This window comes from Heterodontus francisci, chromosome 8 (assembly GCF_036365525.1).
Source record: "Heterodontus francisci isolate sHetFra1 chromosome 8, sHetFra1.hap1, whole genome shotgun sequence".
Classification (NCBI taxonomy): domain Eukaryota; kingdom Metazoa; phylum Chordata; class Chondrichthyes; order Heterodontiformes; family Heterodontidae; genus Heterodontus; species Heterodontus francisci.
In genome coordinates this window covers 130,905,511-130,929,787 of record NC_090378.1, presented here as the reverse complement: position 1 = coordinate 130,929,787, position 24,277 = coordinate 130,905,511, and the positions used below count along the sequence as shown (strand labels likewise).

Below are 24,277 nucleotides of genomic sequence, written 5' to 3'. Positions count from 1 at the left end.
GAGGACTTTTGCATTGGAGATATGGTCCTGCCACCTGATGCCAAGGATTCTCTGGAGGCAGCGAGGATGGAATGAGTTGAGACGTCGCTCTTGGCTGACATACGTTGTCTAGGCTTCGCTGCTGTAGAGCAATGTACTGAGGACACAGGCTTGAAACACCCGGCCAGTCTGGACATAGCAGTGGACGCCTTTCCCATGAGCTTGTTAATTTCTACATCGAGAAACAGTTACTGGTGATAGTTGAGCCTAAATAGGTGAACTCTTGAACCACTTCCAGAGCATGGTCGCCGAATTTGATGAATGGAGCATTTCTGACATCCTGTCCCACGATGTTTGTTTTTTGAGGCTGATGGTTAGGCCAAATTCAATGCAGGCAGCCGCAATCCTGTTGTTGAGTCTCTGCAGACGCTCTTCTGTGTGAAATGTTAATGCAGCATCATCAGCAAAGAGGAGTTCCCTTCCGACTTTGGTCTTCGCTCTAAGACGGGCAAGGTTGAACGACCTGCCATTTGATCTTGTGTGGAGGAAAATTCCTTCTGAAGACTGAAAAGCATGTGAGAGCAGCGGTTAGAAGAAGATCTCAAACAGTGTAGGTGTGAAAACACAGCCTTGTTTCACACCACTCAGGATAGGAAAGGGGTCTGATGAGGCACCGCTATGCTGAATTGTGCCTTTCATATTGTTATGGAATGAGGTGATGATACTTAGTAGCTTTGGTGGACATCCGATCTTTTCTAGTAGTCTGAAGAGACCACGTCTGCTGATGAGGTCAAAGGCTTTGGTGAGATCAATGAAAGCAACGGTCACCCTTGTTCTTATAGAGGGTGATGATATTAGCATCGCACATGTCCTGTGGTACTGCTCGCTCATTCCAGCACAGGCAAAGCAGTTTTTTTTTTAGAACATTACAGCGCAGTACAGGCCCTTCGGCCCTCGATGTTGCGCCGACCTGTGAAACCATCTGACCTACACTATTAGAATTTCATGGAGTTCATGGAGTGCTGAGAGTATAGCAGGCTTGGCACTCTTGATTATTTCAGGGGTAATGCCATCCTTCCCAGGGGCTTTTCCACTGGCTAGAGAATCAATGGCATCACTGAGTTCCGATTTTGTTGGCTGTTCGTCCAGCTCATCCATGACTGGCAGAGACTGGGCTGCATTGAGGATGGTCTCTGTGACAACATTTTCCCTAGAGTACAGTCCCAGGTAGTGCTCCACCCAGTTTGTGTTGGTCAATGATCATTTCCCCTTGGAGGCCAGCTGAATATGACTGCATGGGTGTTGCCATTAGTCATTTGTACAGCACCTGGCTGTTCTTTGTGCAGTGCTTCTGGCTACCTTAAGTGCTACGGATGTTAACTCGCTGGGAGCTTTCTTGTAGTCCAACAGTGCAGTACGCTTAGCGGCTATGACAGGTTCCAGCTCTTCAAAGTGAGATTGAAACCAGTCTGCATTCTGCTTCTCACGTTTGCCAAAGGTGGTCATCAATGGCGTCTCTGATGTGGGCCCACTTGGTCTCTGCATCCCCTGTAGGAGTGTTTTGAAGGGCTTTTTCAAGTGAATTTAGAAACTTATGTAACAGCTGTGGATAAGAAATTCTGTTAGTGTTGATGCGCGGGCGGCCCTTCTGCTTGGAGTGATGCAGCTTCTTTGGTTTGAGTCTCGCCTTGCTGCACACCAGTGGTCGGTGTCGCAGTCCGCACTGTGGAAGCTGCGTGTGATTTGAACGCTGTTTAAAGGCGGCGCAGTGGTTAGCACTGCAGCCTCACAGCTCCAGGGACCCGGGTTCGATTCTGGGTACTGCCTGTGTGGAGTTTGCAAGTTCTCCCTGTGTCTGCGTGGGTTTTCTCCGGGTGCTCCGGTTTCCTCCCACAAGCCAAAAGACTTGCAGGTTGATAGGTAAATTGGCCATTATAAATTGTCACTAGTATAGGTAAGTGGTAGGGAAATATAGGGACAGGTGGGGATGTTTGGTAGGAATATGGGATTAGTGTAGGATTAGTATAAATGGGTGGTTGATGGTCGGCACAGACTCGGTGGGCCGAAGGGCCTGTTTCAGTGCTGTATATCTAATCTAAACAAAGAGGCTCGCCTTGTGAGGATGAGGTCCAGCTGGTGCCAATGACGTGATCTTGGGTGCCTCTATGAAACTTGGTGACAGGGTTTAGTATGAAAGAACGAGTTGGTGATGCAGAGGTTGTGATAGGTACACAACTCCAGCAGTCTTTGCCCGTTCTCATTCATCCTTCCAATGCCATGGCACCCAAGGCAGGAGGGCCATGAGTTATAGTCAGCCGTAACCCTGGTGTTAGTCCCCCAGCAGGAACAAATGTTCGGTATTGGGGATGCTACTAATAATATGGATTAATGAAATAGGAGCAGGAATAGACCATATGGCCCATTGAGCCTGCTCCACCATTCAAAATGATCATGGCTGATCTTAGGATTCAACTCCACTTTCCCACCCACTCGCCATACCCCTTGATTCACTGAGATCGACAATCGCTCTGTCCCAGCCTTAAATGTGTTCAACGTTGGAGCATCCACAGCCCTCTAGGGTAGGGAATTCCAAAGATTCACAACCCTTTGAGTGAAGTAATTTCTCCTCATCTCACTCCTAAATGATCATCCCCTTATCCTGAGACTGTACCCCTGTGTTTTCGGTTCCCCGACCAGCAGAAATAATCTTTCAGTGTCTACTCTATCCGGCCCCTTTAGAATCTTGTCTGTTTCAATGAGATCACCTCTCAGTCTTCTAAACTCCAGAGAGTACAGGCCGAATTTACTTAACCTCTCATCATAGGACAGCTCCCTCATCCCAGGGACCAATCTAGTGAACCTTCACTGCACTGCCTCCAATGCAAGTATATCCTTTCTTAAATGTGGAGACCAAAACTGCGCACAGTATTCCAGATGTGGTCTCCCCAAAACCCCGTACAATTGGACGAATGCTTCCTTATTCCTGTACTCCAGTCCCCTTCTGATAAAGGCCAACATGCCGTTTACCTTTCTAATTGCTTGCTGTACCTGCATGCTAACTTTCTGCATTCCTTGTACAGGCGCACCCAAATCTCTTTGAACATTGACGCTTATAAGTTTTACACCTTAGAAAAAATATTCTGCTTTTCTATTCTTATGACCGACATTGTACTCCATCTGCCATCTTGTCCACTCACTTAATCTGTCTGTATCTCTTTGCAGCCTCTGTCCTCCCCACAGCTTTCTTTTCCACCTATCTTTGTATCAACAGCAAACTTAGATACATTGCTCTCTGTTACTTCATCTAAGTTATTAATATAAATTGTAAATAGCTGAGGCCCCAGAACTGATTCTCGTGGCACTCCACTTTTTACTCCCTGCCAACTTGAAAATGCCTCATTTATGCCCACTCGTTGCTTCCTGTCTGTTAACCAATCATCTTTCCATGCTAATATGATACCCACAACTCCATGAGCCCTTATCTTGCCAATTAACCTTTTGTGAGATACCTTGTTGAGTGCCTTTTGGAAATCCAGGTATACTGCATCTACTGGTTTCCCCTTTATCTACCCTACTGATTTGCTGACGATTGCACATGTTGCTGCTGATTCTTTTGCCAATTACCTTAAATCTGTGTCTTCTGGTTACCTACTTGAAGTGATTTCTCCTTATTTACTCTATCAAAATCCTTCATAATTTTGAACACCGATCAGATTTCTCTTTAACTTTCTCTGCTCTACGGAGATCAATCCCATCTTGTCCAGTCTCTCCTCATAACTGAAGTCCCTTATCTCTCATGTTCTCGGAAATCTCTTCACCTGCTCCAAGACCTAGCGTGGTTCCCAGTATTGGCCACAGTACTCCAACTGAGGCGTTCTTAGTGTTTCACATAATTTCCCTGTTTTAGTACTCTCTTGCTCTATTAATAAAGGCCAGGATCCCATAAGCTTTTTTAAAAGCCTTCTCAACTTGTGCTGTCACCTTTAAAGATTTGTGTATCTCTGTTCCTGCACTCCCTTTAAAATTGTTCCATTTAGTTTTTATTTTCTCTTCATTCTTGCTACTAAATGCCAGTTAATTTCAACCTGATTATTGTCTCTAAAAGGTTATTCTACCACCAATGTCAGGCTGACATGCATGCAGTGACCGGGTTTATACCTGTCCCCATTTTTAAACAGGGGTGTAATATTTACAATTCTCCAGTCCTCTGGCACCACTTCCATATCTAATAAGCTGAAGATTGTGACCAGAGCCTCTGCAATTTCCATCCTTGCTTCCCTCAGTAACCTAGGATCTATCCCATCCAGCAGGAGTAACTTTTCTACCTTGTGCTTGCCAACCTTTTAAGTACCTCCTCTTTAGTTTTATCCTGTTGAATATTGCTCGTGCCTCTTCCTTTACTGGCAGCATCCTCTCTAGTACCTTGGACATGTCCTCTGCCTCCACAAAAAGATCTTCAGTGCCTAATTGGTCCCACCCATTCTTTGACCACCGTTTTACTATTCATGTTTGGAAAAGACCTTTTATTTAACCCATTAATCTCAATCACAGAATTGTTGCAGTGCAGAAGGAGGCCATTCGGCCCATCTTGTCTGCACCGGCTTTCTGAAAGAGCAACTCTCTCAGTTCCATTCCCCGCCTTCTCCCTGTAACCTTCACATTCTTCCTTTTCATATAACAGTTTAATTCCCTTTTGAATGCTTCAATTGAACCTTCCTCCACCTCGGTCTCAGGCTGCGCATTCCAGACCTTAACCACTCGCTGTGTGAAAAAGTTTTTCCTCATGTCACTTTTGCTTCTTTTACCAAATACTTTAAATCTGCGCCCTCTCGTTCTCAATCCTTTCACGAGTGAGAACAGTTTCTCTCTATCTACTCTGTCCAAACCCCTCATGATTTTGAATACCTCTATCAAATCACCGCTCAGCCTTCTCTTCAAGGAAAACAGTCCTAACTTCTCCAATCTATCTTCATAACTGAAGTCCCACATTCCTGGAACCATTCTTGTGAATCTTTTCTGTACACTCTCCAATGCCCTCATGTCTTTCCTCAAGTGCGGTGCACAGAATTGGACACAATACTTCAGCTGAGGGAGAACTAGTGTCTTATATAAGTTCAATATAACTTCCTTGTTCTTGTACTCTATGTCCCTAATAATAAAACCCAGGAGACTGTATGCTTTATTAACCGCTCTCTCAACCTGACCTGCCATCTTCAATGACTTATGCACGTAGGTCCCTCTGCTCCTGCACCCCCTTTAAAATTGTACTCTTTATTTTAAATTGTCTTTCCATGTTCTTCCTACAAAAATGATTCACTTCACATTTCTCTGCATTGAACTTCACCTACCACCTGTCTGCCCATTCCACCAATTTGTCTGTGACCTTTTGAAGTTCTACACTATCCTGCTCACAGTTCACAGTGCTTCCGAGTTTGGTATCATCTGCAAACTTTAAAATTGTGCACTGTATACCAAGGCTAGGTCGTTAACATATATATCAGGAAAAGCAAGGATTCCAACACTGGTCCCTGGGGAACTCCACTACAAACCTTCCTCCAGCCGGAAAAACATCCATTAACCACTACGCTTTGTTTCCTTTCACTCAGCCAATTCCGTATCCATGTTGCTACCGTCCCTTTTATTCCATGAGCTATAACCTTGCTCACAAGTCTGTTGTGTGGCACTGATTTAAATGCCTTTTCAAAGTCCATGTACACTACATCTACAGCATCGCCTTCATCAACCCTCTCTGTTACTGCCTCAAAAAACTCAAGCAAGTTATTTGAACATGATTTTCCCTTAAGAAATCTGTGCTAGCTTTCCTTAATTAACTCTCATTTGTCCTTGTGGCTACTGATTTTTGTCCCGAATTTTTTTCTAGAAGTTTTACCACCACTGAAGTTAAACTGACTGGCTTGTCTTTGCTGAGCTTATCTTTACACCCTTTTTTGAACAAAGATGTAATGTTTGCAATTCTCCAATCCTCTAGCACCACTCCCGAGTCTAAGGAAAACTGAAAAATTATGGCCAGTGCCTCTGCGATTTCCACCCTTACTTCCCTCAGTATCCTTGGATGCATCGCATCCGGCCCTGGTCCTTTCTCCACTTTAACAACGGACAGCCTGGTACTTCCTTTTTATCAATTTTAAACCCCTCTAGTGTCTGACTTACCTCCTCTTTCAGCATTGCCTGGCTTGCATCATCTTCCTTGGTAAAGACAGATGCAAAGTATTCATTTAATACCTCAGCTATGCCCTCTGCCTCCATGTGTAAATCCCCTTTCTGGTCCCTGATTGGCCCCACTCCTTTTACCACCCTTTTTCTATTTATATGCCTATAGAAAACTTTGGGATTGCCTTTAATGCTGGCTGCCAGCCTCTTCTCATGCTCTCTCTTTGCTTCTCTTATTTGCTTTTTCACTTCCCCGGACCTTCTATATTCAGCCTGGTTCTCAATAGTATTTTCTACCTGGCATTTGTCATAAGCACACTTTTTCTTTATCTTAATCTCTATCTCTTTTGTCATCCATGGAGCTCTGGATTTGTTTGCTCTCCTTTTCCCCTTCGAGGGAAGATACCGCGACTGTGCCCGAACTATCTTCTTTGAAGGTCATTGTTCATCTACCGGTTTTACTGCCAGCTTTTGACTCCAATTTATTCACCCCAGCTCCATTCCTCCCCCATTTAATTATTCTTACCCTGGATTGCTCTTTGTCCTCTTCCATTGTCAGCCTAAACCTTATGATACAATGATCACTGTCCCCTAAATGCTCTCCTACTGATACTTGATCCACTTGGCCCACCTCATTCCCAGAAGCCAGGTCTAGCAGTGCCTCCTTTCTTGTTGGACTAGCGACATACTGTTGTAGAAAATTTTCCTGAACACATTCTAGGAACTCTTGCCATTCACTGCCCTTTCCACAACTGTTATCCCAGTCCCAGTCTATTTATTTATTTTTATTTATTTATTTAGAGATACAGACAGCACTGAAACAGGTCCTTCGGCCCACCGAGTCTGTGCCGACCAACAACCACCCATTTATACTAACCCTACAGTAATCCCATATTCCCTACCACCTACCTATTTACAATGGCCAATTTACCTATCACCTGCAAGTCTTTGGCTGTGGGAGAAAACCAGAGCACCCGGCGAAAACCCACGCGATCACGGAGAACTTGCAAACTCTGCACAGGCGGTACCCAGAATCGAACCCGGGTCCCTGGAGCTGTGAGGCTGCAGTGCTAACCACTGTGCCGCCCTATGTTTGGATAATTAAAGTCCCCCATTATAACTACCCGATAATTTTTGCACCTCTCTGTAATTTCCTTGCAAATTTGTTCCTTCACGTCCTTCCCACTAGCTGGTGGCCTATAGACAACACCGAGCAACGTAACTGCACTTTTTTTTGTTCCTTAGCTCTAGCCAAATTGATTCTGTCCTTGACCCCTCTGGAACATCCATTTTCTCTAGCACTGCAATGCTGTCCTTAATTAATACCGCTACCCATTTTTCCCATTACTATCTTTCTTGAACACCTTGTATCCAGGAATATTTAACACCCGGTCCTGTCGTTCTTTGAGCCAGGTCTCTCTTATAGCAGAACATCATATTTGCACATAGCAATCTGTGACTGTACCTCACAAGTCTTATTAACCACACTCCGTGCATTCGCATACATGCACATTAACCCTGATTCAGACTTTATTACTTTCTCCCTTAGTCTGACCCGACCTAATAACATACTATTCCCTACTCTCGTGCTATCTATCTCCCCCAGTGTTCTGTGCACCTTGGTATTCCTCTCTGATACTTGCTGCTGGTTCCCACACCCCAGATAAGTTAGAGCTCCCTCTCAGGTTCCCGTCCCCTTGACAATTTAGTTTAAACCTTCCTCAACATCACTAGCAAATCTCCCTGTGAGGCTATTTGTCCCAGCCCTGCTAGGATCCAACCCGTCCATCTTGTACAGGTTCCACTTGCCCCAGAACCATTCCCAGTGTCCCAGAAATCTGATGCACTCCCTCCTACACCAGTTCTCCAGCTACGTGTTCAATTGATCAATCTTCCTATTCCTATGCTGCCTAGCAGTGGCACTGGGAGTAATCCTGAGATTGCTCCTTCTGAGGTCCTGCCTTTTAATCTCCTTCCTAACTCAAAATCTGCTTTCAGGACTTCATCCTCCTTCTTGACTATGTTGTTGATACCAATGCGGTCCATGACCTCTGGCTGTTCATCCTTCCCCAGAAGAAAGTCTTGCAGCTGCTCCATGACATCCTTCACCCTGGCACCAGGGAGGCAACACGCCATTGTGGAGTCACGTTTATTGCTGCAGAAACGCCTGACTGTTCCTTTAATTAATGAATCCCCTATCACTGATGCTCTTCCACTCCTCTTTCTCGGCTCCTGTGCAGCTGAGCCACCTGTGGTGCCGCAAACTTGGCTCTGACTGCTCTCCTCTGAGGAACTATCACTTTCACCTGTATCCAAAATGGAAAACCAGTTAGCGAGTAAGATCATATCAGGGGACTCATGCACTATCTGCTCGGTTTTCTTAGACTGCCTGGCAGTCACCCATTCCCTATCTGCCTGTATGCTCCTAACCTGTGGTGTGACCACCTCCCTAAACGTGCTATCCACGTAGTACTCCGCCTCGCGGATGCACAACAGTGACTCCAGGCACCGCTTGAGTTCCGAAACCTGGAGCTCAAGCTTTTGCAGCCAGTTACACTTCCTGCAGATGTGTTTGTCTCGGATACATGGTGCGTCCATGACTTCCCACATTCCACAGGTTGTACATCCCACTCGGCAGAGCTGTCCTGCCATACCTTAACTTTACAGACTATTTATTATGAGTAGAATAGTTTACCAGGTACTCAACAACAGCTCCTTCCGATGCACCGAAGCAGGAGGGTTAAAAAAATAGAAAAAAAAGTAGAAAGATGGAGCACCTGCTCCCCCTTCAATGAACTCGCCACTCACCAAACTTGAATCTCTACACTCAGCTTGCAATCCACATTCTGAGCTATTCTCGTACACACTCTTTACCCCTCTTATACCCTCCCTCAGTACTCCTCTGTACTATCTGTATTCAGCTTGGTTCTCCACTGAATTAGGAATGTGACATTTATCATAAGCCTCTTTATATATGTTTTCATTAATCTCTAGCTCTGGATGCCCTTCCTTTCTCCTCATGGGAATGTCTTCTCTCTACCTGAACCATCTCTTTGACTCCTATTGAGGTCATGGATGCACTATGTGCACTAGACGAACACATCTGCAGGAAGTGTCACTGGCTGCAGGTGGTTGAGCTCCGGGTTTTGGAACTCGCTCGGTGCCTGGAGTCACTGTTGTGCATCTGCGAGGTGGAGGACTACGTGGATAGCACGTTTAGGGAGGTGGTCTCACTTTCTCGCATTGAACTCCCATCTGCCACGTTTTTGCCCACCCACTTAACCTATCTATATCCCTTTGCAGATTCTGTGTGTCCTCATCACAACACGCCTTCCCACCTATTTTTGTGTCGTCAACAAATTTGGATACACTACACTCTGTCCCTCCGAATCATTAATATAGATAGTAAATAGTTGAGGCTCTAGGATTGATCCGTGTGGCACCCCACTAGTTAGGGCTTTCCAACCTGAAAAAGACCCTTTAATTGTAAAAAAAAAAAAAAAAAAATTGCACCTGCTGTAGGTAGGTGGTAGGAGAATTGAGGGAAGGTGGGATGTGAGAGGGAAATGGAATTAATATAGGAATAGTATGAATGGGTGGTTGATGGTCGGTGTGGATTCGGTGGGCCGAAGGGCCTGTTTCGGTGCTGTATCTCTCTATGACTCTAATTCCGAATCTCTGCCTTCTGTGTTAGCCAATCCTCAATCCATGCTAACGCATTACCACCCTGAGCTCTTATTTTGTGCAATAACCTTTTATCTGGAACTTTATCGAATGCCTTCTGAAAATCCAAATACACTACATCTACCGGTTCCTCTTTATCCACTCTGCATGTTGTATCCTCAAAGAACTCTAACAAATTTGTCAAACATGAATTCCCTTTTATAAAACCATGTTGACTCTATTTGATTGCATTATGTTTTTCTAAATGTCCTGCTATTTCTTCCTTAATAATGGACTCTTGCATTTTCCCAATGACTGATATTAAGCTAACTGGTCTATAGTTTCCTGCTTTCTGTCTCCCTCCTTTTTTGAATAAGGTCGTCACATTAGCGGTTTTCCAATCCACTGGTACCCTACCAGAATACAGTGAGTTTTAGTATATTATGACCAATGCCTCCACTATTTCTACAGCCACTTCTTTTAAAACCCTTGGATGCAGGCCATCAGGTCCTGACGACTTGTCTGCCTTTAGTCCAGTCAGTTTGTCCAGCATCTTACCTTCTGTTTTTCACTTTGTACCTTACTTGCACAAGCTTAAAATAACTATAGCAAAACCAACTTTAAAGTCCAAAAAGTAAATTAACATTACAGTCACGTACCTGAGGTGGTGATAGAGCGTGTCTGATCCGGCCCGACCCAAGCCAGACCCAGAAGTGTGACCTTTGACAAGGTCCTGCATGGTAGGCTGGTCCAGAAGCTTCAAACACATGGGATCCAGGGTGAGCTAGCAAATTGGATACAAAATTGACTTGGTGATAGGAGGCAGAGGGTGGTGGTGGAGGGTTGTTTTTCAGATTGGAGGCCGGTGACCAGTGGTGTGCCGTAGGGGTCGGTGCTGGGCCCTCTGTCGTTGTCATATATGTTAATGACTTGATGTGAATGTGAGGGGCATGATTAGTAAGTTTGCAGATGACGCCAAAATTGGTGGTATAGTGGACAATGAAGAAGGTTGTCTCAGGTTACAACAGGATATAAATCAACTGGGAAAGTGGGCAGGGGAGTGGCAAATGGAATTTAACACAGACAAGTGTGAGGTGATGCATTTTGGGAGGTTAAACCAGGGCAGGACATATACAGTGAATGGCAGGGCCCTGGGGAGTGTTGAGCAGAGACACCTTGGGGTGCAAGTACATAGTTCCCTGAAGGTGGCGACACGGGTGGACGGGGTGGTGAGGAGGGCGTATGACATGCTTGCCTTCAACGGCCGAGTCATCGAGTACAAGAGTTGGGACGTCGTGTTACAGTTGTACATAACGTTGGTTAGGCCGCATTTGGAGTACTGTGTGCAGTTCTGGTCGCCGCACTACAGGAAGGATGTGATTAAACTAGAGAGGGTGCAGAAAAGATTCACAAGGATGTTGCCTGGCTTGGAGGGCTTGAGTTATAAAGAGAGTTGGATAGGCTGGGTCTGTTTTCCCTGGAGCAAAGGAGGCTGAGAGGGGACATGATAGAGGTATATAAAATTATGAGAGGCATAGATAGGGTAGATAGCCAGAGATTGTTTCCCATGGTAGGGGTGACTAAAACTAGAGGGCATAGATTTAAGGTGAGAGGGAGGAGGTTTAAAGGAAATCAAAGGAGTACATTTTTCACACAAAGAATAGTGAGTATCTGGAATGAGTTGCCTGAGGAGGTGGCGGAGGCAGGAACAGTAGCGACATTTAAGAGGCATCTGGACTTGAATGAGCAAGGCATAGAGGGATATGGAATTAATGCAGGCAGGTGGGATGAGTATAGATAGGCATTATGGTTGGCATGGACACGGTGGTCTGAAGGGCCTGTTTCTATGCTGTACGACTCTATGACTCTATCTTTTCCCTTGTGATAGAGATTGTTACAAGTTCCGCCCTCCCATTTACACCTTGCTCATCTAATTTTGTTGGGATGTTTACAGTATCCTCCACCGTGAAGATCGATGCAAAATATTGGTTTAAATTATCTGCCATTTCCTTGTTCCCTGTTATTAATTCCCCAGTCTCATCCTCTAAGGGTCCCACACTTACTTTAGCTACTCTCCTTTTTATATACCCGTAGAAGCACTTACTGTTTGAGAGTAAATTGGCAAGAAATATAAAAACAATCAATTTTCTCCCTCTCTATTAGTTTTTTAGTCATCCGCTGCTGGCTCCTAAAAACAAAAAAAAAAAATTCCAATCTTCTGGCCTACCACTTGCTTTCGCCACTTTGTACGCTTTTGTTCTTGATTTGAAACTCCCCTTAACTTCCTTTGTTATCCACGTTCATTGTTCTCATCGAGTCCTTCCTTCCTTACCGGAATAAATTTTTGCTGAGTGTTATGAAATATCTGCTTAAAAGTCTGCCACTGCTCATCTACTGACTTTCCCTTTAGTTTATTTTCCCAGCCCGCTTTAGCCAACTCTTTCTTCATACCTCTGTAATTGCCCTTGTTTAAATTGAAGACACTGGTTTGAGAACTGAGTTGCTCACCCTCAAACTGAATTTGAAAGCTGGTATATCCTTCCTTAAATACGGAGACCATAACTGTACGCAAGTAATCCAGGTGTGGCCTCACCAACACCCTGTACAGTTGTAACAAGACTTCCCTATTTCTAAACTCTAACCTCCTCGCAATAAAGGCCAACATTCTATTTGTCTTCCTATTTACTTGCTGCACCTGCATGCTAACTTTTTGTGTTTCATGTACAAGAACACCCAGATCCCTCTGTACTGCAGTATTTTGTAGTCTTTCTCCATCTAAATAATCTACCTTTTTAAATTCCATGTTATCTCTTCCCCCTAGAGGATCCTTAACTACAGGATCACTTATTAATCCTACCCCATTACACATTACCAAATCTAAAATAGTCTGTTCCTGGGTAGGTTCTGCAACGTATTGTTCTAAGAAACAATCCTTGATGCACTCTACAAATTAGTCTTCCATGTTACCGTTGCCAATTTGATTTGCTCAGTCTATATGCAGATTAAAATCACCTATGATTATTGTAGTGCCCTTCTTACACGCCTCCATTATTTCCTGATTAATACTTTGTCCTACAGAGAGGCAACTCCTTGGGGGCCTATAGACCACTCTCACCCGTGATTTCTTTCCCTTGCTATTCCTTATTTCCATCCAAACTGAATCTATATCACGATCTATTACACCTATATCATTACTCACAACTGCACTGATCCCTTCCTTTAATAACAAAGCTACCCCACCTCTTTTTCCTTTCTGCCTATTCTTTTGGAACGTCGACTATCCTTGAACATTGAGTTTCCAGTCCTGGTCATCCTGCAACACGTCTCTGTGATAGCTATCAAATCATATTCATTTATTTCTTTCTGTGCCGTCAGTTCATCTATCTTGTTGCAAATGCTATGTACATTCAGATAAAGCGCCTTAAGCTTTGACTTTTTACCATTTAAAGCTCTGGTTCTAATTTCTGCTGTACTCTTATGCTTGTATTCTCTGTCCCTACCTGTCACTCTCTGATTAATGTATGCCCCTTCACGACCCTGCACCTCTGCTCACTTTTCCACTTTTTAAACTTCCCTTCAATTGAACCCTCCCCCCCACTGTTTAGTTTAAAGCCTTGTCGACAACCCTGGTTATACCATTTGGCAGGACACTGGTTCCAGCATGGTTCAGATGAAGCCATCCCAACGAAACAGCTTTCTCTTTCCCCAGTACTAGTGCCAGTGTCCCATGAATCGGAACCCATTTCTCCAACACCAATCTTTGAGCCATGCATTTACCTGTCTAATCTTATTTATCCTACGCCAATTAGCACATGGCTCAGGTAGTAATCTGGAGATTATTAGCTTTGTGATTCTGCTTTTTAATTTAGCCCTGAGCTGCTCATAGTCCGTCAGCAGAGCCTCTTTCCTAGTCCTGCCTATGTCATTGCTATCCATGTGGACCATAACAACTGGATCCTTCCCCTCCCATTCCAAGTTCCTCTCTAGCCTAGAAGAGATGTCCTTAACCTTGGCACCAGGTAGGCAACACAGCCTTCGGGACTCTATCTTTGCTGCAGAGAACAGTTTCTATGCTATTCCCTATTCCTACTACATTTCTCTTTTCTCCCTCCCACTTGAATGGCGCTCTGAACCATGGTGCTGTGGTCAGGTCGCTCATCCTCCCTGCAGTCTGTGCCCTCGTCCACACTGGGAGCAGGAACCTTGTACCTATTGGATAAGGGTGAGGCTCCTCCAAAGCTAAATTCTGGATCCCCATACCTGCCTCACTCACAGCCACACCCTCCTGTCCCTGACCATGGTTCAAATTTGATCTATTTAATCTAAGGGGTGTGACTGTCTCCTGAAACAGTGTCCAGGTAATTCTCCCCCTCCCTGATGTGTCAGTGTCCGCAGCTTGGACTTCAACTCTGAGCCGAAGGTCTTCGAGCAGCCAACACGTGCTGCAGATGTGGATCGCACCGGCATCCACCAGCTTCCACATACGACAGCTGCAATGCATCACCTGCCGAGCCATCTCTATTCTATTTAATTAATATTGGATCTCAGTATTTAAAAAAATGAATTATTCAAGTGTAGCCTTAACCTGTAATGACATCTCCTAATTTAAATCACTTGGCCAAAACAAAAAAGAGACATGGAAGAAATACCCACCAATCACTTACCAGCTCTCCTGTGACGTCACACTTCAATTTTTGTTGGTCAAGCAGGTCGACTGTTCCCGCTCTCGCCGCTGTCACTTCTGTTTTCTCTCTCTCTCTCTCTGGTCTCCAGCCAGGAGTGCAGCCAGAGCAAAATCTTTGGCACCACGGGTGGCTCAGCTGCACAGGAGGGAAGAGTGGTGGAAGAGCAATAGTGATAAGGGACTCGATAGTCAGGGGATCAGACAGGCGTTACTGTGGCAATAAACGTGACTCCAGGATGGTGTGTTGCCTCCCTGGTGGCAGGGTCAAGGATGTCACAGAGCGGCTGCAGGACATCCTTCTGGGAGAGGGTGAACAGTCAGAGGTCATGGTCTGCATTGGTACCAATGACATCGGTAGGAAGAGGGATGAGGTCCTAAAAGCAGATTTTAGGGAGTTAGGAAGGAAATTAAAAAGCAGAACCTCGGGCAGTAATCTCAGAATTACTCCCAGTGCCACGTGCTAGTGAGCATAGCAATAGGAGGATTGATTGAACACATGGCTGGAGAATTGGTGTAGGAGGGAGAGCAGCAGATTTCTGAGGCATTGGGACCAGTTCTGGGGCAGGTGGAACCTGTACAAGATGGAAGGGCTACACCTTAACAGGACTGGGACAAACATCCTCGCAGGGAGATTTGCTAGTGCTGTTGGGGAGGGTTTGAATCAGCTTGTTGGGGATGGGAACCTGAGGGGTAGTTCAAATTGGAAGGAAGTAAAGCTGGTAATAGGAGGTAGAAAAGTAGCAAGTGAAGTGAGAAGGCAGGCGAAACAAAGGCGAGCATCAACTAGACTTAGAATGCAGAATGTCAAGAAGACAAGGTTAAGGCATTCTACCTGAATGCACAGGGTGATGATTTAAAGATACAAATAGAGGGAAATGATCTAATTGTCGTTTTGGAAATGTGGCTGCAGGATGACCAAGACAGGAAATTGAATATTCAAGGATATTCGACATTTAGGAAGGACTGGCAAAATTGGAAAGGAGGTGGTGTTGTGCTGATAAGGGATGGGATCAGTACATTAGTAAGGGAGGATCTCAGATCAGAAGAAAAAAATGTGGAAACTGTTTGGGTGGAGCTAAGAAACAGCAAAGGGCAGCAAACATTAGTTGGAGTTGTTTATAGGCCACTGAACAGTGGTAGTAGTGCGTCTTGGTATTAATCAGGAGATTAGAGAAGCATGTAGCATGGATAACAGTAATGATGGGTGACTTCAATCTGCACATAAACTGGGTAAACCTAATGAGCGCTAATGCTGTGGAGGGTGAATTTCTGGAGTGTGTTCGGGATGATTTTCTAGAGCAGTATGTTGAGGAACCGACGAGAGAACAGGCTAGTATTATGAAAGGGCTAATAATCTTGTAAAAGAACCTTTAGGGATGAGTGACCATAATATGTTGTACATTATGTTTGAAAGTGAGGTGGTTCAATCTGATCCCAGGGTGTTAAATTTGAACCAAGGAAATTATGAAGGTATGAGGGCCAAATTGGCTGAGGTGGATTGGGAAAATACATTAAAAAGGGATGACAGTAAATCGGCTAGAGTCTTTAAAGTATTATTGCAAAGTTTTGAGCAACTATCCATTCCTTCAAGGCCCCAAAAACCCCATAAACAAAGGCAGTCAACCGTGGACAGCAAAGCAAGTTAAGGATTGTAAAAGATTAAAAGAAAAGGCCTATAAAGTTGCTAGAAATAGTAGTAAACCTGAGGATTGGGAGGATTTTAGAATGCAGCAAAGGAGGTCCAAGAAACTGATAGAGAGAATAGAATATGAATGTAAATGTAAACTAGCAAAAACATAAAAACGGATTGTAAAAGCTTCTATAGGTGCATAACAAGGGCAAGTTTGGCTAAGACAAATATGGATCCATTACAGGCACAATCAGGATAATTTATAATAGGGAATAGAGAAATGGCAGAGAAGCCAAAGGATTACTTTTTGGCTGTCTTCACTGAGGAAGATACAAGAAATCTTCCAGAATAAGAGATCCAAAGGATTGGGGGAATGAGAAATTCACTGAGGAGCATACGGGAGTCAGAAAGTATCATAGATAGGAGTTTCAGGGAGGTGGTCACACCGCAGGTTCAGCCAGATGGATGGGTGACCGCCGGGAGGGACAGGCAGGTAGTGCAGGAGTCCTCTGTGGCTATTCCCCTCAATAACAGGTATGCTGTTTTGGATACTGTTGGGAGGGATAGCTTCTCGGGAAAGCAGCAGCCAGGTCAATGGCACCACGACTGGCTCTGTTGTACAGCAAGGAAGGTCAAAGTGTAGGCGAGCGGTAGTGATAGGGGACTCTATAGTCAGGGGCACAGATAGATGTTTCTGTGGCCGCGAGCGAGAATCCAGGATGGTATGTTGCCTCCCTGGTGCTAGGGTCAAGGATGTCTCTGAGCGGCTGCAGGACATTCTGAAAGGGGAGGGTGAGCAGCCTGAGGTCGTGGTCCATATTGGTACTAACGACATAGGCAGGAAGAGAGATGAGGTCCTGCAAAGTGAATGTAGGGAGTTAGGCAGAAGGTTAAAAAGCAGGACCTCGAGGGTTGTAATCTCAGGATTACTCCCTGTGCCACATGCTAGTGAGGGTAGGAATAGGAGGATAAGGCAAATGAATGTGTGGCTGAAGAGCTGGTGGAGGCGGGAGGGCTTCAGGATCATTGGGACCTCTTCTGGTGCAGAGGTGACCTGTACAAGAGGGGATGGGTTGCATCTGAACTGGAAGGGGAGGTTTGCTAGTACTACTCGGGAGGTTTTAAACTAGTCTGGCAGGGGGGTGGGACCCAAAGTAGTAGTCTCTCCGATGAGATAGTTGAGGCAAATGTAGAGGTTAAAGAAAGCAAGTCCAGTAGGCAGGCTGGGCATGGGCAGGACAGGGAGTGTGTAAGGTCTGGTCGGCTAAACTGCATTTACTTTAATGCAAGAAGTCTTACAGGTAAGGCAGCATGGATTGGTAAATGGGATTGTGATATAGCTATTACGGAAACGCGGTTGAGGGATGGGCAGGACTGGCAGCTCAATGTTCTGGGGTATCGATGCTTCCGGCGTGACAGAGGTGGTGGTAAGAGAGGAGGGGGAGTTGCACTATTGATTAGGGAGAACATCACAGCAGTACTTAGAGAGGATATCCCGGGGGGAATGTCCAGCGAGGCCATATGGGTAGAACTTAGAAATAAGAAAGGGGTGATCACTTTGATGGGATTATACTATAGGCCCCCCAATAGTCAGAGGGAAGTGGAGGAGCATATATGTAGGGAAATCACAAATAGGTGTAGGAATTATAGGGTTGTAATAGTAGGTGATTTTAACTTCCCTAATATTGACTGGGACTGCCTTAGTGCTAAGGGATCAGATGGGGAAAGAATTTAAGTGTGTCCAGGATAGTTTTCTGAAGCAGTATGTGGATAGCCCTACTAGAGAAGGGGCTACACTCGACCTCCTCTTAGGAAATGAGGATGGGTAGGTGGTTGATGTGTCAGTGGGGGAGCACTTTGGGACCAGTGGCCATAACTCTATTAGCTTCAAGATAGTTATGGAGGACTGGTCCTCAAGTTGAAGTCCTAAATTGGGGGAAGGCTAATTTCGATGGCATCAGACAGGAACTCTCAAAAGCTGTTTGGGAGTGGTTGTTTACAGGTAAAGGGACGTCTGGCAAGTTGGGAGGCTTTTAAAAAGTGAGATAGGAAGAGTTCAGGGCCGGCATGTTCCTGTTAGATTGAAGGGCAAGGCTGGCAAGTTTAGGCAACCTTGGTTGACATGGGATATTGAGGGTCTGGTCAGGGCAAAGAAGGAGGCATATGTCAGGAATAGGCAGCTGGAATCGAGCGAGTCCCTCGAGGAGTAAAAGGGATGTAGGAATACACTTCAGAAGGAAATTAGGGTGAAAAGGGGCCTTGCGAGTTCCTGGCAGATAAGATAAAGGAGAATCCTAAAAGATTCTGTAAGTATATTAAGAGTAAAAGGGTAGCTAGGGAGAGAGTAGGTCCCCTTAAGGATCAGTGTGGTAATCTATGTGCGGAGCCACGGGAAATGGGCGAGGTCTTAAATGAATATTTCTCGTCTGTATTTACCGTGGAGAAGGTCATGGAAGCTAGTGCGTTCAAGGGAGAGAACAGCGATATCCTGGAGCATATCCTGGAACATTACAAAGGAGGAGGTGTTGGGGGTTTTGAAGCTCATTAAGGTGGATAAATCCCCAAGGCCTGACCAGGTGTATACTAGGATGCTATGGGAAGCAAGGGAGGAGATTGCTGGGGCCCTGGCAGAGATTTTTGTAGCATCGTTAGCCACGGGTGAGGTACCGGAAGCTAATGTTGTGCCTTTATTGAAGAAGGGCAGCAGGAATAAGCCAGGGAACTACAGCTGGTGAGCCTTACATCAGTGGTAGGAAAGTTACTGGAAGGGATTCTGTGAGACAGGATTTATATGCATTTGGAAAGGCAAGGTCTGATTAGGGATAGTCAGTATGGCTTTGTGCGTGGGAAATCATGTCTCACGGATTTGATTGAGTTTTTTGAGGAGTTGACCAAGAGGATTGACGAGGGCAGGGCGATGGGCGTTGTCTACATGGACTTTAGCAAGGCCTTTGACAAGGTCCTGCATGGTAGGCTGGTCCGGAAGGTTCAATCACATGGGATCTAGGGTGAGCTAGCAAATTGGATCCAAAATTGACTTGGTGATAGGAGGCAGAGGGTGGTAGTGGAGGGTTGTTTTTCAGATTCGAGGCCGGTGACCAGTGGTGTGCCACAGGGATCAGTGCTGGGCCCTCTGTTGTTTGTCATATATATTAATGACTTGGATGTGAATGTAGGGGGCATGATTAGTAAGTTTGCAGATGACGCCAAAATTGGTGGTATAGTGGACAGTGAAGAAGGTTGTCTAAGGTTACAACAGGATATAGATCAACTGGGAAAGTGGGCAAGGAATTGGCAAATGGAATTTAATGCAGACATGTGCGAAGTGATGCAATTTGGGAAGTTAAACCAGGTCGGGACATATACAGTGAATGGCAAGATCCTGGGGAGTGTTGTTGAGCAGAGAGACATTGGGGTGCAAGTACATAGTTCCCTGAAAGTGACAGCACAGGTAGACAGGGTGGTGAAGAAGGCATATGGCATGCTTGCCTTCATCGGCTGAGGCATTGAGTACAAGAGTTGGGACGTCATGTTACAGTTGTACATGGCATTGGTTAGGCTTGGAGTACTGTGTGCAGTTCTGGTCGCCGCACTACAGGAAGGATGTGATTAAGCTAGAGAGGGTGCAGAAAAGATTCACAAGGATGTTGCCTGGTTTGGAGGGCTTGAGTTATAAAGAGAGATTGGATAGACTGGGTCTGTTTTCCCTGGAGCGAAGGAGGCTGAGAGGGGACATGATAGAGGTATATAAAATTATGAGAGGCATAGATAGGGTAGATAGCCAAAGTTTCCCATGGTAGGGGTGAGTAAAACTAGAGGGCATAGATTTAAGGTGAGAGGGAGGAGGTTTAAAGGGGATCAAAGGGGTAAATTTTTCACACAAAGAATAGTGGATATCTGGAATGAGCTGCCTGAGGAGGTGGTGGAGGCAGGAAGAGTAGCGACATTTAAGAGGCACCTGGACAGGCACTTGAATGAGCAAGGCATAGAGGGATACGGAATTAATGCAGGCAGGTGGGATTAGTCTAGATAGGCATTATGGTCGGCATGGACACGGTGGGCCGAAGGGCCTGTTTCTATACTATACGACACTATGACTCTATATAGAAAGTTAGTATTAGTAAGAAGGTTGTATTGAAGAAATTAATGGGGCTGAAGGTTAAGTCCCCAGGGCCTGATATTCTACATCCCAGATTGTTGAAAGAGGTAGCTAGGGAGTTCGTGGATGCATTGGTGGTGATCTTCCAAAATTCTATAGAATCTGGAACGGTTCCTGCAGATCATCTTCTTTGGCCTCCTTGTCTCGAGATACAATGGGTAAGCACCTGGAGGTGGTCAGTGGTTTGTGAAGCAGCGCCTGGAGTGGTTATAAAGGCCAATTTTAGAGTGACAGACTCTTCCACAGGTGCTGCAGATAAGATTGGTTGTCGGGGCTGTTACACAGTTGGCTCTCCCCTTGTGCTTCTGTCTTTTTTTCCTGCCAACTGCTAAGTCTCTTCGACGCGCCACACCTTAGCCCCACCTTTATGGCTGTCCTTCAGCTCTGGCGATCACTGGCAACTGACTCCCACGACTTGTGATCAATATCACAGGACTTCATGTCGCGTTTGCAGAGTGGAGAGGGTCTGATACCAGTGACGAGCTTGCTGTCCAATGTGTCCTTGGGGATCCTGCAGATAGAAGGGAGCAAATGTCACCCTACTATTTAAGAAGGGAGGGAGAGAGAAAACGGGGAACTGCCGACCTGTTAGCCTTACATCAGTCGTAGGGAAAATACTAGAATCTATTCTAAAGGATGTAGTAAATGAACCCTTGGATGATAATGATCTGATTGGGCATAGTTAACCTGGATTTATGAATGGGAATTCATGTTTGGCGAACCTGTTTGAGTTTTTTGAGAATGTTACGAACAGAATTGATGAAGGGAGACGGATGTATATACTTGGATTTTCAGAAGGCTTTTGATAGAGTCCCCCACAGGAGGTTGGTTAGCAAAATTAAAGCACATGGGATAGGAGGTCACATACTGGCATGGATTCAGGATTGGTTAACAGGCAGAAAACAGAGTCGGAAATAAACGGCTCATTCTCGTGTTGGCAGGCTGTGACTAGTGGGGTATCGCAGGGATCAGTGCTTGGGCCCCAGCTGTTCACAATATATATCAATGATTTGGATTTGGGGACCAAATGTAATATTTCCAAGTTCACCAATGAGACAAAACTAGGTAGGAATGTGTGTTGTGAGGAAGATGCAAAGAGGCTTCAAGGGGATTTGGACAGTTAGTGAGTGGGCAAGAATGTGCCAGATAGAATATAATGTGGAAAAATGTGAGGTTATCCACTTTGGTAGGAGGAATAGATGTGCAGAGTATTTCTTAAATGGTAAGAGATTAGAAAGTGTAGATGTACAAAGGGACCTGGGTGTCCTTGTCAATGAGTCACTGAAAGCGAACATGCAGGTGCAGCAGGCAATTAGGAAGGCTTATGTTAGCTTTTATCGCAAGAGGATTTGAGTACAAGAGTAGTGAAGTCTTGCTTCACTTGTATAGAACCTTGGTTAGACCGCACCTGGAGTAGTGTGTGCAGTTTTGGTCCCCTTAGGAAGGATATTATTGCTATAGAGAGAGTGCAGTGAAGGTTCACCAGACTTGTTCCCGGGATGGTGGAACTATGAAGAGGGATTGGGGAAACTGGGCCTGTATTTTTGAGAGTTTCGAAGAATGAGAGATGATCTCATTGAAACCTACAAAATACTGAAAGGGATAGACAGGGTAGATGCAGGTAAGCTGTTCCCCCTGGCTGGGGAGTCTAGAACCAGGGGACAAATTTCAAAAGGGGGAAGCCACTTCGGACTGAGATGAGGAGAAATGTCTTTACTCAGAATCTTTGGAATTTTCTGCCCCAGAGCGCTGTGGAAGCTGAGTCACTGAGTATGTTTGAAGCAGAGATTGACAGATTTCTAAATACAAATGCTATAAGGGAATGAGGATAGTGTGGGAAAAAGGCATTAAAGTGGAATATCAGTCATGATCATACTGGATGCCCTATTCCTGCTCCTATATTCCTATTGTTTATTTACTGTTTTACCTATCTATTTTGGATTCCAATCCGCCTGGGCCACATCCCTTTTTAACTCACTGGAATTAGCCCTCCTCCAGATGAGTATTTTCACTTTTTTTCTTGCCTTTTCCATTACTACTCTAAACCTAAAGTGTTTTCAGATGATGTCGAGAGGGACAGCATGCAGATGAGAAATAGGAGGGGGCCAAGGATAGATCGTTTGGGAATCCAGAAGTCATGATCTGGAATAAAAACACATGCTGGAAATACTCCGGTCTGGCAGCATCTGTGGGGAGAGAAACAGAGTTAACGTTTCAGGTCTGTGACCTTTCATCAGAAAAAAAAAGTTCTGAGCCATTGAATGGAGGATTTGGCGTGTGGGGATGTGGGCATGCAGGAGTGCCGCCATTGTTCAGTTACTCCAAGCGCCTAAAGCTGTCGAATTGAGCACTAATGCAAGGATATCTTACAGGGGCTGATATTTAATGAGACGACTGGTCTGTATTCTCCCGTCAGTGAATCGACTCACGTGCCGAACCTGGACAGCACTGTGCCGCAGTTTGAAGCACCATCCCCGTCACACAGGTACGACTCACCACACTTCTCAGTTTGCATTTCTGTCAGTAACTGATGCTTAAAAATATACTTCAGAATTGATAAAGATATGGGGTCAGCTTTGTTTAAATGGTTCCTCATAAATACAACCAGTCTCGCTCCCAATAGAGTTTCACCAACCTCACTTGGCACATGCCTGCCAGCCTGACACCCAGCGCCATGCCCCGCCAGCCTTGATATTTATGCATTATTTGGTCCATCCCAATGTCCCGTGAGCCACCTCCCAGGTCGCAATCTGCATTGTGATGAGGTAGACAACGGGGGTTGACTAAATTGAGAGTAGGTTCTCTGATGTGCCTGCTTCCCTGATTGTAGCTGTGCAACTTTCCCCATTCTCAGCTGCTTTTCCCAATTTAAAATAAAACTTTTTTCAAAACTTTGATCCCAATGAACCCATCCATTTCTCAGATTTTGTCCACCTTATATCACCCAATAACAACTCCCTATATCCCCCAATCCCATCTCCCCTCCTTCTCCCGCATCCTCAAACTCATCTCCCCACCACCTTCCCCGTGTCTCCCAATTCCATTTCCCCACCTTGTTCCCGTGCCTCCTAATCCCATTCGAACATACAAATTAGGAGCAAGAGTTGGCCACTCGGGCCCTCGAGCCTGTTCCGCCTTTCAATAAGATCATGGCCGATCTGATTGTAACCTCAACTCCACATTCCTGCCTACCCCAATAACCTTTCACCCCCTTGTTTATCAAGAATCTTATCTACCTCCGCCTTAAAAATATTCAAAAACTCTGCTTCCACTGCTTTTTGAGGAAGAGAATTCCAAAGACTCACGATCCTCTGAGATTAAAAAAAATTTCTCCTCACCTCTGTCTTATGGGCGACCCCTGATATTTAATCAGTGACCCCTCATTCTAGATTCTCCCGTCAGAGAGAATTTCCTTTCCACATCCACCCTGTCAAGACCCCTCAGGATCTTGCATGTTTCAATCAAGTCGCCCCTTAGTCTTCGAAAGTCCAGCGGATGCAAGCCTAGCATGTCCAACCTTTCCTCATAAGACAACCCTAGGTATTAATCTAGCAAACTTTTTCTGAACTGCTTCCAACGCATTTACATCCTTCCTTAAATAAGGAGGCCAGTACTGTACACCGTATTCCAGATGTGATCTCACCAATACCCTGTATAGCTGAAGTATAACCTGAATACTTTTGTATTCAATTCCCCTCGCAATTAGCTTTCCTAATTACTTGCTGTACCTGCATACTAACCTTTCGTAATTCATGCACTAGGACACCCAGATCCCTCTGCATCTCAGAGCCCTGCCAAAATGGACAATTTCACATTTTCTCACATTATACTCCATTTGCCAGATCTTTGCCCACTCATTTAACCTATCTATATATCTTTGTAGCCCCCTTATGTCCTCTTCACAACTTATTTTCCTACCTATCTTTGTGTCATCAGCAAATTTAGCAATGATACCTTTTGTCCCTTCATATATAAATTGTAAGAAGTTGAG

General features: G+C 45.1%; 1 protein-coding gene across 4 annotated transcripts in view; it reads left to right on the top strand.

Moving 5' to 3' along the window:
* cop1 (COP1 E3 ubiquitin ligase) overlaps positions 1–24,277 on the top strand; it is a 173,041-nt gene that overhangs the window by 91,044 nt on the left and 57,720 nt on the right. For all 4 annotated transcript variants that reach the window (XM_068038008.1, XM_068038007.1, XM_068038006.1 and 1 more), the window contains one exon: positions 22,659–22,771. In XM_068038008.1, the coding sequence (XP_067894109.1) occupies positions 22,659–22,771 (113 nt within the window). The remainder of the gene's footprint in view (positions 1–22,658; positions 22,772–24,277) is intronic.